This window comes from Orbicella faveolata, unplaced genomic scaffold, assembly GCF_042242905.1.
Source record: "Orbicella faveolata isolate gen_17 unplaced genomic scaffold, um_ofav_v1 contig_12, whole genome shotgun sequence".
NCBI classification, from domain to species: domain Eukaryota; kingdom Metazoa; phylum Cnidaria; class Anthozoa; order Scleractinia; family Merulinidae; genus Orbicella; species Orbicella faveolata.
Window position 1 is genome coordinate 18,819,443 of NW_028301539.1, and position 16,255 is coordinate 18,835,697.

Below are 16,255 nucleotides of genomic sequence, written 5' to 3' on the forward strand. Positions count from 1 at the left end.
GAAATTAATACTCCTAGTCGTTTCATGCTACAGAAACCGGAGATAAGTGCGGACTTATAGGCCACTTCGTTCGTATGCAGACTTTGCCTATAACATAAGACTAAGAGGCACGGTTAAGGTTACCACTAACGGTAAAAAGACCAGAGGAAGCGTTGAATGTGAAATTCAAAGGCAACGAGAGTGGGAAGGATACGACTTAAATATTAATACAATAATGAATAATAATTGAACTTTATTGCCTTTGGGTAAAAGCGCAATTACTGGTGACCCAGCAGTTTACACTGGGCTCTCACTAAGTTAAGAATTAAAAACTTATAAAAATAATTTTAAAAAGTTACGTGCAGATTAGAATTTTTTCTTGATTCAGAAATGGTCCAACTAGGAATTAAGCGATAAATGAACCATTTTCAAATGTTTCTTAATCTTAAATAGTCTATTCTGCTGTAGCTTTAGCTATATTGCAAGTGGTATAAGTAGCCGTGTTGTATCGTAGGAAGGGTAAGTGACTGTATTTGTATGTATATTGTTTAAACTGTGAGTAAAACTTGATTTTTAAAAAAATGGTCCAACTAGGAATTCCTCGATAAATGATCAAGAGCTGTATATTGAAATATTGGCCTTCCTTTGTTGCAGATTGAAGCAGCTATCCTTTCAGACATTCTTGCTGGTGAGTTTATGTTCGCCCATGTCCTATACGGCTTTCTCCCAGCCCTTCGCAGTCAGATTGATTTCGGTGACGTATCCCAGACCAAATACACGGAGCCCTTGACCACGTGACCCAAAACGATTGATCGCGGCGAAATATTGAGGCCTAGGAACTAGGCAAAGTCTATGTTACCAAATTGCTTATTTCACGTAATGTAGAGGTGCATTCCTTTGGGGTGATCTGGATCAGGATCAGTAATCCAAGATCACTCAGATCATGGTGCATCAAAGGAACAGGTGATGGCTCCACTCTGGTCACGGATTCATATGTTCCTTCGATGTACCATGATCAATGATCCTGATACAGATCACCCCAAAGGAACACACCCTAGACTGGTTAGTTTAATTAAAGGTTAGTTTAGACTGACGGAATATCTCAAAACGCATTTTAAATTAAGTTTAGCCCATCGGAGCAAAAGTTGACTTTCGTGTATTCAAAGGGGGGAATCTCTAAATCTAACTTAATCAAAAACGTCACCTAACTCTACAGCGGCGTGTAGTAAGCCTTAAAAAAAAAAGCAAATGAAGAAACAGTAATTTTCACAATTTTATCTGACCCTCGTTCTCTTTCAAATGGAACGACCGTTATGGATACGAAACAACCCTAAAACTAGAAAACCAGAATCCGGAATCTGGAATCTGGAATCCGCAATCCGGAAACCAGAAACCGGAAACCGGAAACCGGAAACCGGAATCCACAAATCAAAGAAAACAAGTTCTTCAAATACGCGAAAATTATTTTGCATAGCTTTTGCCTGCAAAAAAGTAAGAGGCCAAATAAAAAAGACCTCAAACTTGACCTTTATTGAAACAAAAATTCCCCGTCTGTTGAAATTATTGCAAACGTTATTTCTAGTGAGGGCTATGATTATGAGAATCTAAGCAAAGTGCGTCGTAGTATGATTCCAAGCACCCTCAGAGCGTCTAAAATAAGCTTGCTTGTAATTGCCATTTTGTTTAATAAGTGATCTGCAATTTACCGGAGGTGTAAATTTGGCCTTTATGTCTAGCAGATACTCAACAAGGTAGAAAATGACATAGAGAACAGGGTCTCCGTCAGTGGCAGCTCCTGACGAACGGATCGGACCACATGTTGTTAAAAGATGCTGAAAGACTGCCAGAAACTCATCGCAATAGCTTGTTGCTATTGTGCTACTCACTAGTCTTCTCTGAGCAATTTGATGTAGACAACAACCGCGCTCTCACCAGGGCCAGGTTGAACAAAAGATGGGTAACTTTGCCTGCGTCCTTGCGAGCAAGCTCTCGTGTTTGGACCGGGGGCGCGAGTTGCGAAGCCGCGAGAAGGCACTCGCTCACATGCCAACGCAAAAAGGCACTAGACACTAAAGCCTGCTCAGACACTAGAGACAGATACTAGAGCCTGCATGCAGGCTATGGGTATTTCTATCCACCCGAAAAATCACTAACCCTGACTTGATAGTGATTTACCCAATGGATAGCTCTATCCAGCTTTTGAACAACCGGGCCAGATGTATCGCTAAGCTAGGGTTGTTCAGAATAGTCAAGAATTTTTTTAACACTTACAATTTGTGGTTGAAGTAAACTGAGGCAAAGAAAATAAATAACAACAAAATAATTTTTCCCTATATTATTTATTAAACATTGCTGAAGTGAATTATTTCTATCGTCATTCATAATATCTGGATTCCGGATTCTGGTTTCCCATTCCGGACTCCGGACTCCGGTTTCCGGATTCCTTATTTTAGGGTTGCCCAAATGAGCCCGCGATGTGGGGTCCTTTTATACATGTGACGTTTGTCACCATCGTACACCAAAGACAGTCATCTCGAAGGGATCTTAGTAGAGAACTATAAAATTTAGAATTAATAGTTCAATCATGTCTCTCGATGAGACTAGTGGAGATCATTGGAGTGCGACAACTAGACGTACAATCAGAGAAAGATGCAAGTTCATGTTCAACAACGAGCTCTTGAGTGATGTGAAATTTGTCGTTCGAGACTCTGGAGGCGGAAGTGAAAGCATGAAGAAGATTCCAGCTCACAAGATCTTGTTGGCGATCAGCAGCCCAGTATTTTATGCCATGTTTTACGGCGAATTGGCCGAGAAGAAAGATTCAATCGATATCTCTGATTGCGATTATAAAAGCCTGAATGAGTTGTTTCGTTTCGTGTACAGCGATGAAGTGAACTTGAACGCGGACAATATCATGCAAGTCCTGTATTTGGCCAAGAAATACATGCTTCCTTCTCTCGCTGACAAATGCACGGAGTACCTTGAGAAAAACTTGGATGCGTCAAACGTGTTCCATGTATTGCCAGACGCACTGAAGTACGAAGAGAAAGAGCTGGTCGATCATTGTTGGGAAGTGATCGATGACCAGACAGACGAAGCTGTGCAATCGGATGGTTTCGTGACAATCGAGAAATCGGTGCTAGAAGAATTAGTCCAGAGAGACTCGCTCAATGTCAGAGAGGTGGCATTATTCAAAGCGGTCGATTGCTGGGCTTCAAAGGAATGTGAAAAGCAAGGCTTAGCAGCAGAAGGTCCTGTGAAAAGAAGAATCCTTGGAGAACGAGTCGTTAAGGCAATTCGTTTCCCGGTGATGAAAGAAAAGGAATTCGCCGATGTTGTCCTCGATTGTGATGTACTGACAAAGAAAGAGTTATGTGACATGGTGAAGTATTTTAATTCTGTGCTAAATGTTCCAGCAGGTTTTGCTGCAGTTAAAAGATACGGCTCACGTCAGCGATTGAGTAGGTTTGGATCTGGAAGCTTTTGTAAAAGTTGGCATTATGGTTCAGCTTATGGCGGCGACAGTGATTTGCTAATACTTTCGTTAAGCAAAAGTGTAAAGATGCATTCCGTTTGTCTTTTTGGCAGCGAAAATAATGAATATGAAGTGACACTCAAGGTAACTGATTCCAATGGTGTTGCTCTGACAACTAAAACAGGCACTTTTTTGTCTGAACTTATCCAGAGCGAAGGAGGTGATTATCACGTCTTTGATATCGTGTTTGAGTCTCCAATTATTTTAGAAGCAAATACCAAATACTGTTTTGAAGCTCGCATCAGTGGTCCACCTTCTTGGTATGGGAAAGGTTGCCCGTTTACTATGGAGCATTCTGAACTAACATTTGCCTTTTACAACGGGACCGATACAGGAGCACGAACAACTTCTCAAAGAGGACAATTTTGTGAATTTGAATTCACATTGAACTAACTATAAGTCACAGTTACGTGCTTTCTTAAATGGAATGTCCCGTTTTTCATTCAAGTGATGAGTAGAGTTGGAGTGTGAGGTTTGTAACTTTGTCAAATGAATGATAGAAGTCCTTTAACTTTTTACTCAACTGGAGATATGATGGAAACAAAAAATTTCTATATTCCGGTTAATTCATGCGTTTTAGGAGACGTGAATCTCGAGTGAGTTAAAGTAAATGTGTGGTATTCGATTCTATCCAATGGCATTGTAATACGGAGCTCCAAATGGCATGATTAATATTGACTGTGCTGTGGACACGTCCGTAAGATTAAGACGCTAGCTGTTATGCCAGTTTCAGTTCGCCTTCGTCTGTATTATAGTCGCTTCGTTCTTCCTATAAGGCCGACCAAGAGTGGACTGTACCTCTTGGCCTGAAAAGTTTTACTCTAAGCATAGAATTTCGGGGATCTTCTTAGATGTATTCGATAGGTCATAAATAGACTGATGGAAATACCTGAAAAACTATGTATAGATAAAGTTATCGTATCGTATCGTTCTCGCGGAGCACCAGATGAGAGTGTAGGTTTTGTTGAGGATCGAGGGTAAAATGTCGGGGGTTTAACAATGTCCGCGATTAATTTATCATTTATTGTTTATAGTTTTTATTTTATTACTTATTTTTCGAAAGACGTCTGCAATGTGAACTTTCGTATAAAAAAAAACACAGGTGAAATTTAGGTAGGTATTAGACATTTCTCTTGATTAAAAAATTATTATTCGTTAAATGATCCAATTCCAATTTGTTTTTAAACGTACATAGCCTGTTAACACACTTGCCTTACAATATTGCTTAAATTATTCTGAAGTCTTACTCGACTACCGTGAAATGAACGAAGCCAGGATGACGAGGCCCTGAATTGTTACGACATTTGAATAGCTAACATCTTATTGTCAACAGCTGACCTGGTGTTGTAACATTGGGTGTTTTTGGAATACATTTCATTCTACCGGCGGAACGATATTCATTAATCATCTCATTTACTGCATCACTAAAAACCTTATATACAAATTGCACATTTCAATCGCTGTCACAAGTAACACCCAGCGGGAACCAAACTTTGACCCAGGTGACAAACCAGCCGCTTAACCCTGCATGTACTACTGTATCAGAAAATTTTACGTTAGGTAGGACAGGTAGCCATTGCGATAATGACGTGCTACTCATTCCTCTTAAATAAATTCGCTAGTTAACACGTGCGCTGACCTTGAAAACCGAAAGTCTACAGTGTTTCTCGCAGTCGTTCACCGGAACCGTAGTAAGCAGGAACCCTCTTTGATCGTATTAGCGGTACCAAAAGCGACTGTGAGATGAGACTTACTCAACATTTCTTCTCGTGGGTAAAGTGACGGATTCGAACGAAACTTTGCTAAAGCGTGTTTCAGTCATTCAGTTTCTATACCTCAGAGGTAATCACAACTGAAAACTGGTTAGCTGAATGGCACTTCGCAGTGGACTTTAGTCACGTTACTAAAACGTCCTTCTACAGCAATTACAAGAGTTGTGCTCACCCAAAGGGTGATGGCCACTGAATTTACTATAGCTACCAGGATATGTCTCCTCCATCTTTTGCGCCATACAGCTATTACAGGGGCATTAAGGTAACGGGTTTCAATAGCAAACGATAGGCTTGTGAAAAACCACTCAATAGCCAAGGGCACTAAGGTGTTGAGTGCGAAAGACTGCGGCAGCTCTTGGGGAGAATTGTTCTCCGTGTAATAATATTGGTACAAGTACAAGAAGCCGTTTGCAGAGATGACAGCACTTGCTTCATACACCACGCTCATAATGGCGATATCTGCTGCAAGCCGCTCACAACGAGGAGAACGAAAACCTCCCCAGGCAACTAGTCTTCTCTCCCAGACCTGATTATAAATGTGATCAATCAAAGCTATTGTGCTGCGTTCTACGACTTCAGCCATGCCATGGATTAGGCCAATCAGCGCAACGGATTCCACACTGCTTAGATCCACTTGTAAAAGCCTTAGCAACACCGCTGACCCACAATACAGCGGTGACAACAGTACGAATGAAGTTCCCGGATGGCTTATCTTCCACAAACGCTGGACACAAATACGAGAGATGCCTTTGAGAAACACTGCAATGAGAGGTGTAAATAGTGCTATTAATAATCTGCCAGCTTTGTCTTGCTCGCTGTAAGCTGGATAGATAAAATAGGCTACCAGAAGAGCAACAACAAATGTCAACATGCATGGGACTCCAAAAAGTACGAACAGCCTGAACAGTTTTTTTCTTGGACCGTTAACTAAATGCTTGGAAAAATTGTACACCTGTAAACAGACACATGACAGAAACAAAACATTTAGCGGAATTCTTTGTGTAGTTGACAACTTGGAATGTGAGATTTCAAGGGATTGAATGGCAATTCGATACCCTGCAGCCAAACAGTAGAAAGACAAACTTAGCAGGAAAATTTTAAGCTTCAGACCCCATATTTGAAACGGCCGAAAAAAGAACAATGAGTTAAGGAAAAACCAGCAGTACAGCATGAAGGAACAGACAGTTTCTGTAACGGTGCTAATCCATTGAAGGTTTTTGGGGATCGCTTCTTTGGGTTTGCCTTCGCAATTTAGCCTTGTCTGATAGTAGAGATAGTAGAGGAGAATACAGATTATTCCAACAACGGCGGCAGTCAAAACGGACATCAGAAATCCAAACAGCAATGAATTCCAAACTGTGCGCCATATCGATGGTCTAAGCCGCTTCCAGGCCATTGCTATATCTTCCGGCGGTTCCTGTGTTGTTTCTTCCTTGTCTTCTGTCGAGCTTGCGTCTATAAACCTGGCGTCAATATTACTAGACGCGAGATAATCTAGTGATGTTGTTTCTTTGTTGCTGTATTCTTGGAAAATAACCTCATCCACAGGCTGGCAATACCACTCAGTCCCTTTGTCATCAAGAGGATTGTAGCCAAACAGATCTGAGGTATGCTCCGCTTCATCAAAATTGTAGTGTTCGGCCACACTTCGCGTGAAGCTGAAAATGATATGGCCACAAAATTCTGCGAAAGCGGTGCTTCCAACCATTCTGCGAACCATTAGTTGCGTAGCTGTTTTCGAAAGATCGATTGAAGATTGGTATGGGTTCCTTCTGGGTATCTTTTTTCGCGCAAATGGGCACAAAGCGTGACTAAAGTGAAATAAATTTAAAATTCTGTTGTAGCTGATGCTTTGTATGAGCGTGGTGCCAGCAAAGGAAACGAAACTGTGTAAGAATGCGTCAGCCATCATCTAATTCCTGTGGGAGAACACACTTACAATTACCGAACTTTGTGTGATGCAGTTTGTCATATCTATGTTTGTTTCAAAATGTTTTGTTGATACCCGAGTGAACAAAGGAAGCACGTTTGGCCCACCAAAAGTATCCAAAACCACAAGAGAGTTGATTATTTTACTCAGGAAGTATTGTTTTTAGTTAAAATTTCGCCATTAAGTCTTACAAAATGTATCAATAAACTGATCTCAGAAATATGCTAATAAAACGAAATCATTTATAAGGGTTATATAGTCCTGTTTGAGTTTAAATTCTATAGGATCAATTCTTCCACCACTTGAAAACGTCTAATTGTCGACGCAGTAAAAATTTGGACTCCTGTCGAAACTCTGCTTTCATTTAAACTTCTTATCCTCGCCCGTTCACAAACCCAGATATAATTACCTCGCGTAGTTTTTATAATCATTGCTTAAAGAGCTTCACGAAAACAATAGCTGGAAGGACAATTGGTAGTCGATAATAAAATCGACTTAACCAGCGGTTTTTGTTACCAAAGTTGCTCAGAGCAACATGACCCATCCTATATTGTGTCACGATGGAGTTGATGGAGTGGCAACCGTCGGAGTACTTGTTTTAGTTTTTGACTGAATAAGAAATAGAAGTTCATTGACATTCACATCCCCTTTACAACCTTGAGCTAGCTTGCCGGTACTTACATTCCAACAGCCAACTCCGGTCTTCTTTTTTAGCGACAGAAACTCGGCTCTCTGTTAATATGCTGGTTCACTTGGTTCACATGCTGGTTCACTTTGTTCATGTTGGTTGACTTGGTTCATATGAGGACTCGCTGCGTTGCATTGGGTTGCGTTGCTTTGCGGTGGCGGTGGCGGTGCGGAGCGGTGCTTTGTGGTGCAGTGCGTTGCTGCTTTGCTTCGCTTCGCTTCTCTTTGTTTTGCTTTGCTTTTCTTCTTTCCCTTATAGGACTCTGCAGACCATGATCGTTTTCTGTGTGTCTTTTCTATGTTAGACCATTCCCTGCTCTTTTCTTTGTCCTTTAGCCTATTAGTGAATTTAATAGCGCAGCCCTGGCGACCCGAAGGTCCACTAAGCCACGCACTATAACTATAAGAACGGAACCACATAATGCAACTCTTTTTTCATGGTCAACATGGCCAGCGGCATGGATCGCGTGCGCCCTACGACTCCGAATCCGACGATGTCGAATCCGGCGTCGCGCAATGAATCCGACGACGAAGTCGTGCAACATGGCGGCCATACTCCAGCGAATTAGTCGACCAAGTCTTGCAGTCTTGGTTCATGACAGCGTACGTCTTTGATATTGTACATTCATGTTATGGTTAACTGACACCTGTCAAAAAGAGGTATCCACTGACGCTGACCAGTATCACGTGACCAGTATTACGTGACCATATCGTGGGCTCAGGTTTAGGCTCAGGTTCCTTGTTTTGGTTGGCAATGTTATTTAAGCAATAGACCACAAGTTTTTATGGTTTATAGGCTGATAAACCACGCGGGATTTCGGAACAACACGAGAAGACTTGTGGTCTATTGCTTTTATATAATAATTCAGAAGACACCCCAAATTTCCATGAGTTTACTGGCACAATAAACCATAGCTGATTGACGAATCAGAGCGCGCGTATTGATTTGATTATTATATAAAAAACAATATTTAATAATTCATGCGTTAGCTCATGTTAGCTGTGTGTCATCAAGTTATGATGCAATTGGGAAAGTTTTTTGAGCTTTTCTGGGCAGTGCCTCTAAGGCATATAAAAAAATTTCCCAAATGATTTCCCAATCACTTTAGCTTTACTTAGGTAATATATTGGACGTTCAGGTTATGGTATTTACATGATCGTAGAACTAAAGAACTCTTCACATGACAACCATTACGCTACTGGCATGTTACTTCCTGTTAAACTCGTGCATTCACCTTAAAAACGAAAATAAACGTGTGGCGTTTATAGGACTGTGATGCCTCTTACTGTGCCCAAGGACGATCACACAAGCGCTACAAGGCGACACTCGTCCAAGATTTCTTCTCGCGGGTAAAATATCGAATACGAAAGAGAAATCCAATATCAGTTTCTATCATTCTAAGTAGTAACTGTAACTCAATCAGAGTGGCTATGAGCCATTCAACTTGAAAGCTGGATCGTCTGTAAACAGTGGCAATTTTTTAATGCCACTGAACTGACTGTCCTATATCATTTATTTATCGAGCTACTAACGTGAACAACATGAGTTCAAGGATTGTTAACATTGTTGAAAACCAAGTTTTGGTTTATTAAAATGCAAAAAAAAGATTGTTACAATATTAACTATAGACGTATAAAGAAGCAATAACATAACAAGGTGTATCGAACTAGAGAAGCTATGAATGAGGTTAAAGCCCACTGGCATTGTTAAGAAACAGGAGCCCATGACTGTGAGAAATACTGATGCAAAACGCAACAGAAAGAGAATACACAAGGAGCTATAAAATAAGGAGATGTGACACCGTTTAAAACGGTCATGACGTAATCCTAGTCCGAGACGTTACCACAAAGAAAGTACCGCTGCTATCTGATCACCAAAGCTAACTTAGCTAAGCTAGCACCGGACGAGTGATCAAGTAATAAAATCCCTGTGCAACGGGTTCTCATTTTCTTTCCTATTCTTTTAAGCGTAAAACCAGGACGTACAAGCTTATTATCAACTTCCTTTTATTAAAACAAAAATTAGGTTAAACTGCTTTTGTACCAATGAAGATTGCATATCAAAAACGCGACATTCCCCACGCTATATGCGTTACGTTATGTGTTATTATTATTACTCAGGTTTCAAAACTCGAGTAGTCGAGTGCAAACATGCGTAACAAATTTCTATTGTTTAGACGTACTGTTCCTCAAAAATCAGAGAAATAATAAATAAACGTTTTGCTTTTTCCGTTTCTCTGTTGCATTTCCCCTTTCTTACTATTCAGACGTATTTTAAGGGGGTCCTCTACTCTCAGATATAAATTTTTCTCTAAACAACCATTTTTTCGGAACATGAAGATTCAACATCCCTGTCCTTTTGCAAATCGTATTTTGAAACGATTTTCCTCTAATTACTCCTTGATTTACGATTTACGTTTAAATTAAGAAATCTGTACACTGGTAGCTATATTTCAACATAGCAACACCCATAGCAACCGTTGTTTACACTCTAAAAGTATTCACAAAATGGATTCAATTCAGTACATTTTAATGATACTTTACAGAAAAGCTTTAAAGATGTGCCCTTATGGGAATTTTGCATCATGGTCCTGAACATTGTTTCCACTACCATCTTATACGCTCGTTACACTTGATTAACATTTTTATGACTGGCGTTTACTCGGGTATTCAATGGAACATTTATATAAAACCTTACGATATACCTCTTCCCCTTGCCTCTAGCCCCCCGCCCCCCCCCCCCCCCCCACACGGGGCTAATTTAGGCTCTCGGAGACCGAAGCCTTATTTCTCAAAATGACCAAATAGACGGATCATATTTATCTCGAACACGATATCAACACTGGGTTTTAACCGAATGTTGTCAAACTTTCAACATTGGTGAAGGACACAATCATCTAGGTCTTAAACCTCCAAAAATTGCAATTTATGAAATTTTTTCCTTGTTATTTAGTTAATATAGATAATATTAGTTAATATTAGTATACTTTTTCAAAATTTCACGAGAAACCCCCCCTTAAAACACTGTTTTCTGAGGTTTGTCTCCTGGACAACTTTTTTATGGACAGGATGAACTTAATTCCATGCTTCTCCAACCATTTATTACCACGTTATCGCGTTCATAATGAACACTACTTGTTAACACATAGGAGCTAGTTATTCATTAGCTACCATAGCACGTGACCTGGAAAACTCATTTATTTTTAAGGTGTGAGACCCCCTTAAATTTAAAGTATTCGCTCTGTAAGGAAATGGTGACCTCCGCGTCGAATATAATAACTTGACCTTCACTACGACTGTAATAACCTTTTACACTGGTCAGCGGATTTACAAAATGTCTTACAGGAAGCGAAGGAGCGAAGGAGGGATCGAGTCCGAATCTCCCATCCATACCTACAACTTCGATTTTCTGAGCAAAAAATGATTAACTGAATGGCATTTGACAGTAGACTTTAGTCACCTTCCCATAACGTCCACCTAGAGCAATCACAAGAGTTGTCCTGGCCCAAAGAGTGATGACCGCTGAGTTTACTATCGCTACCAGGATATGTCTCCTCCATCTTTTGCGCCATACAGCTATTACAGGGATATTAAGGTAACGGGTTTCAATAGCGAGCGACACACTTGTGAAAAACCACTCAATAGCCAAGGGAACTAAGGTGTTGAGCGCAAAAGACTGTAGCAGCTCTAAAAGAGAATTGTCCCTCTTGTAATAATATTGGTACAAAATCAAAAAGCCGTTTACGGAGATGACAGCACTTGCTTCGTACACCACGCTCATAATGGCGATATCTGCTGCAAGCCGCTCACAACGAGGAGTACGGAAACCTCCCCAGACTACTAGCCTTCTTTCCCAGACCTGATTATAAATGTGATCAATCAAAGCTATTGTGCTGCGTTCTACGACTTCAGCCATGCCATGGATTACGCCAATCGGCGCAACGGATTCCAAACTGCTTAGATCCACTTGTAAAAGCCTTAGCAACACCGCTGACCCACAATACAGCGGTGACAACAGTACGAATGAAGTTCCCGGATGGCTTATCTTCCACAAACGCTGGACACAAATACGAGAGATGCCTTTGAGAAACACTGCAATGAGAGGTTTAAATAGTGCTATAAATAATCTGCCAGCTTTGTCTTGCTCGTTGTAAGCTGGGTAGATGAAATAGGCTACCAGAAGAGCAACAACAAATGTAAAAATACATGGGATTACAAAAAGCACCAATAGCTTGAGCAGTTTTTTTCTGGGACCGTTAACTAAATGCTTTGAAATGTTATACACCTGTAAAAAGACACACGAGAAAAACAAAACGTTTAGCGGAATTCTTTGTGTAGTTGACAACTTGGAGTGAGAGATTCCAAGGGCTTGTGTGGCAATTCGATAAGCTGCATCCAAACAGGAGAAAAGTAGACACAGCAAGAAAATTTTAAGCTTGAGACCCCATATTTGAAACGGCCGAAAAAAGAGCAATGAGTTAAGGAAAAACCAGCAGAATTCCATAAAGACGTAGACAGTTTCTGTAATGGTGCTAATCCATTGAAGGTTTTGAGGGATCGCTTCTTTGGGTTTGACTTCACAATTTAGCCTTGTCTGATAACAGAGATAGTAGAGGAGAACACAGACTATTCCAACAACGGCGGCAGTCAACATGGACATCAGAAATCCAAACAGCAATGAATTCCAAACTGTGCGCCACATCGGTGGTCTGAGCCGCTTCCAAGCCATTGCTCTATCTTCTGGTGGTTCCTGTGTTGTTTCGTTGTCTTCTGTCGAGCTTGCGTCTATAAACCTGGCGCCAGTATTGCTAGACGCGAGATAATCAAGTGATGTTGCTTCCTTGTTGCTGTATTCTTGGTAAATAACCTCATCCACAGGCTGGCAATACCACTCAGTCCCTTTGTCATCAAGAGGATTGTAGCCAAACAGATCTGAGGTACGCTCCGCTTCATCAAAGTTGTAGTGTTCGGCCACACTTCGCGTAAAGCTGAAAATGATATGGCCACAGACTTCTGCGAAAGCGGTGCTGCCAACCATTCTTGAGCACTTGCGTAGTTCTTTCGAAAGATCGATTGAAGATTGATATTGGTATTAAGTTTGTGGGCAAATGGAGACACAGCGTGGCTAAAGTGAAATAAATTTAGAATTCTGTAGTAGCTGATGCGTTCTATGAACGTGGTGCTAGCAATGGAAACGAAACTGTACAAGAATGTGTCAGCCATCATCTAAATCCTGTGGGAGAATACACTTACAATTACCGAGCGTAGTCTGATGCAGTTTGCTATATCTATGCCTGTTTCAAAACGCTTTGTTGATGCCCTAACGAACAAAGGAAGAACGTTTGGCCCACCAAAAATATCTAAAACTACAAGGGAGTTGATTATTTTTACTCAGGAAGTATTGTTTTTAGTTAAAATTTCGACATTTAGTTATACAAAATGCATCAATAAACTGATCTCAGAAATATGATAATAAAACGAAATCATTTATAAGGGTTATATAGTCCTGTTTGAGTTTAAATTCTATAGGATTAATTCTTCCCCCACTTGAAAACTTCTAATTGTCGACGCAGTGAAAATTTGGACTCCTGTCGAAACTCTGCTTTCATGTAAACTTCTTATCCTCGCCCGTTTCCATACCCAGAAATAATTACCTCGCGTAGTTTTTAAAACCATTGCTTAAAGGGCTTCACGAAAACAATAGCTGGAAGGATAATTAGTAGGCGATAATAAAATCGACTTAACCAGCGGTTTTTGTTACCAAAGTTGCTCAGAGCAATATGACCCATCCTATATTGTGTCACGGTGGAGTTTAATGGAGTGGCAACCGTCGAAGTACAACAACAACAACAACAGTTTATTTCTACTACTGTAAACAACTAAAAGAATTTACAAGATTGTAATTATACTTGTTTTAGTTTCTGATTGAATAAGAAATATAGAAATTCTTTGAATACTCAGTTGGATAAATGGAGCTATCCACCATAGATAAGTCACTACCCAGTCTTCCTCAGCATCTTCCATGCGGGCGTAGCATGCTTGGTGCAGTGGCTTCCATTCCATCAGTGATCATGATTTGTTGATCACAACGCCCTCTACGTGTTGCTAAATCCTTTCTTACGTAACTTGTCTACTCTGTATCTTCATTCACAACCTCTTTACAACTTGAGCTAGCTTGCCGGTACTTACATTCCAACAGCCAACTCCGGTCTTCTTTTTTAGCGACAGAAACTCGGCTCTCCGTTATTATGCTGGTTCACTTGGCTTATAAGCTGGTTCACTTGGTTTACATGCTGGTTCACTTTGTTCCTATGTTGGTTGACTTGGTTCATATGCTGGTTCGCTGCGTTGCATTGGGTTACGTCGCTTTGCGGTGGCGGTGGCGGTGGCGGTGCGGTGCAGTGCAGTGCGATGCAGTGCGGCGCTGTTTTGCTTCGCTTCGCTTCTCTTTGTTTTGCTTTGCTTTTCTTCTCTCCCTTATAGGATTCTGCAGACCATGATCGCTTTCTGTGTCTTTTCTATGTTAGACCACTCCCTGCTCTTTTCTCTGTCCTTCAGCGTAGTACAAAAGCCCTGGCGGCCCGAAGGTCCACTAAGCCATGCACCATAACTATAGGGAAAGAACCACATGCATGCCACCCGTTTTTCATGGTCAACATGGCCAGTGGCATAGATCGCGTGCGCCCTACGACTCCGAATCCGACGATGACGTCGCGCAACGAATCCGACGACGTCGTGCAACATGGCGGCCATACTCCAGCGAATTAGTCGACCAAGTCTTGCACCCTTGGTTCATGACAGCGTACATCTTTGATACTGAACATCCATGTTATGGCTAAGTGACACCTGTCAAAACAAGGTATCTGCTGACGCTGACCAGTATCACGTGACCAGTATTATGTTACTATATCGCGGGCTCAGGTTCCTTGGTTTTGTTGGCAATGTTATAAAACGCTATTTAATAATTCATGCGTTAGCTCATGTTAGCTGTGCGTCATCAGGTTATGATGCAATTGGGAAAGTTTTTTGAGCTTTTCTGGACAGTGCCTCTGAGGCATATAACAAAATTTCCCAAATACAAAGAAAAATTATCAAGTATGTAGTTTCTAACTGACTTTAGCTATACTTAGGTAATATATTGGATCTTTAGGTTATGGCATTTGCATGATCGTAGACCTAAAGAACGCTTCACTTGACAACCATTACGCTACGGACATGTTACGTATTCCACTTAAACTCGTACATTCACCTTAAAAACGAAAACAAACGTGGCGTTTATGGGACTGTGGCACATCTTACTGTGTCCAAGGACGATCACACAAGCGCTACAAGGCGACACTCGTCCAAGATTTCTTCTCGCGGGTAAAATAACGAATACAAACGAGAAATCCAATATCAGTTTCTATCATTCTAAGTAGTAACCGTAACTCAATCAGAGTGGCTATGAGCCATTAAACTTGGAAAATGGATCGTCTGTAAACAGTGGCAATTTTGATGTCACTGAACTGAATGTCGTATATCATTTATTTATCGAGCTACTAACGTGAACAACATGAGTCCGAGGATTGTTAACATCCTCGAAAACCAAGTTTTGGTTTATTAAAATGAAAAAGATTGTTACAATATTAACTATGATGTGAAGTTTATATGAAATAATTCATATATGAACTGCGGTAGTAGATGAAAGTGAAGACTGATCACCGCAGTTAATTTTCCAATTTAAGGAATTGGAAAGAAGAAGCCTGAAAAAATCAGGACTTCAACGGGCTTCAACGGGCTTCAAATCCCGTTGAAACCCTGATTTTTTCAGGCTTCTTCTTTCCAATTCCTTAAATTGGAAAATTAACTGCGATGATCAGTCTTCACTTTCTTTAATATTAACTATAGGCGTATAAGCAAGCAATGACATAACAAGATGTATCGAGCTAGTAGAGAGGCTATGAATGAGGTTAAAGCCCACTGGCACAGGAGCCCATGACTGTAAGAAATACTGATGCAAAACGCAACAGAAAGAGAATACACAAGGAGCTACAAGGAGATGTGACACCGTTTAAAACGGTCATGACGTAATCCTAGTCCGAGACGTTAACACGAGGAAAGTACCGCTTCTATCTGATCACCAAAGCTAACTTAGCTAAGCCAGTACCGGACGAGTGATCAAGTAATAAATCTCTGTACTGCGTGTTCTCATTTTCTTTCCTATTCTTCTAAGCGTAAAACCAGGACGCACAAGCTAATTATCAACTTCCTTTTATTAAAACGAAAATCAAATTAAACTGCTTTTTCTGCCAATGAAGATTGCATATCAAAAACGTGACATTCCCCACGCTATATGCGTTACGTTATGCGTTA

The 16,255-nt window shown here is 40.7% G+C and overlaps 3 protein-coding genes across 3 annotated transcripts; 1 reads left to right on the plus strand and 2 right to left on the minus strand.

The window, feature by feature from the left end:
- The first annotated feature begins 2,450 nt into the window (after window positions 1-2,450).
- LOC149116967 (BTB/POZ domain-containing protein 6-like) lies at window positions 2,451-4,674 on the plus strand. Its single transcript, XM_089282680.1, has one exon. It carries the CDS (start codon window positions 2,564-2,566, stop codon window positions 3,905-3,907), a length of 1,344 nt encoding a protein of 447 aa, XP_089138806.1. The 5' UTR covers window positions 2,451-2,563; the 3' UTR covers window positions 3,908-4,674.
- On the minus strand, window positions 4,535-7,251 carry LOC110059577 (uncharacterized). The gene has a single exon (XM_020766295.2). It carries the CDS (start codon window positions 7,196-7,198, stop codon window positions 5,378-5,380), a length of 1,821 nt encoding a protein of 606 aa, XP_020621954.2. The 5' UTR covers window positions 7,199-7,251; the 3' UTR covers window positions 4,535-5,377.
- A 3,964-nt stretch (window positions 7,252-11,215) lies between these two features.
- On the minus strand, window positions 11,216-13,244 carry LOC149116968 (uncharacterized). Its single transcript, XM_089282681.1, has one exon. It carries the CDS (start codon window positions 12,939-12,941, stop codon window positions 11,328-11,330), a length of 1,614 nt encoding a protein of 537 aa, XP_089138807.1. The 5' UTR covers window positions 12,942-13,244; the 3' UTR covers window positions 11,216-11,327.
- Window positions 13,245-16,255: the final 3,011 nt, after the last annotated feature.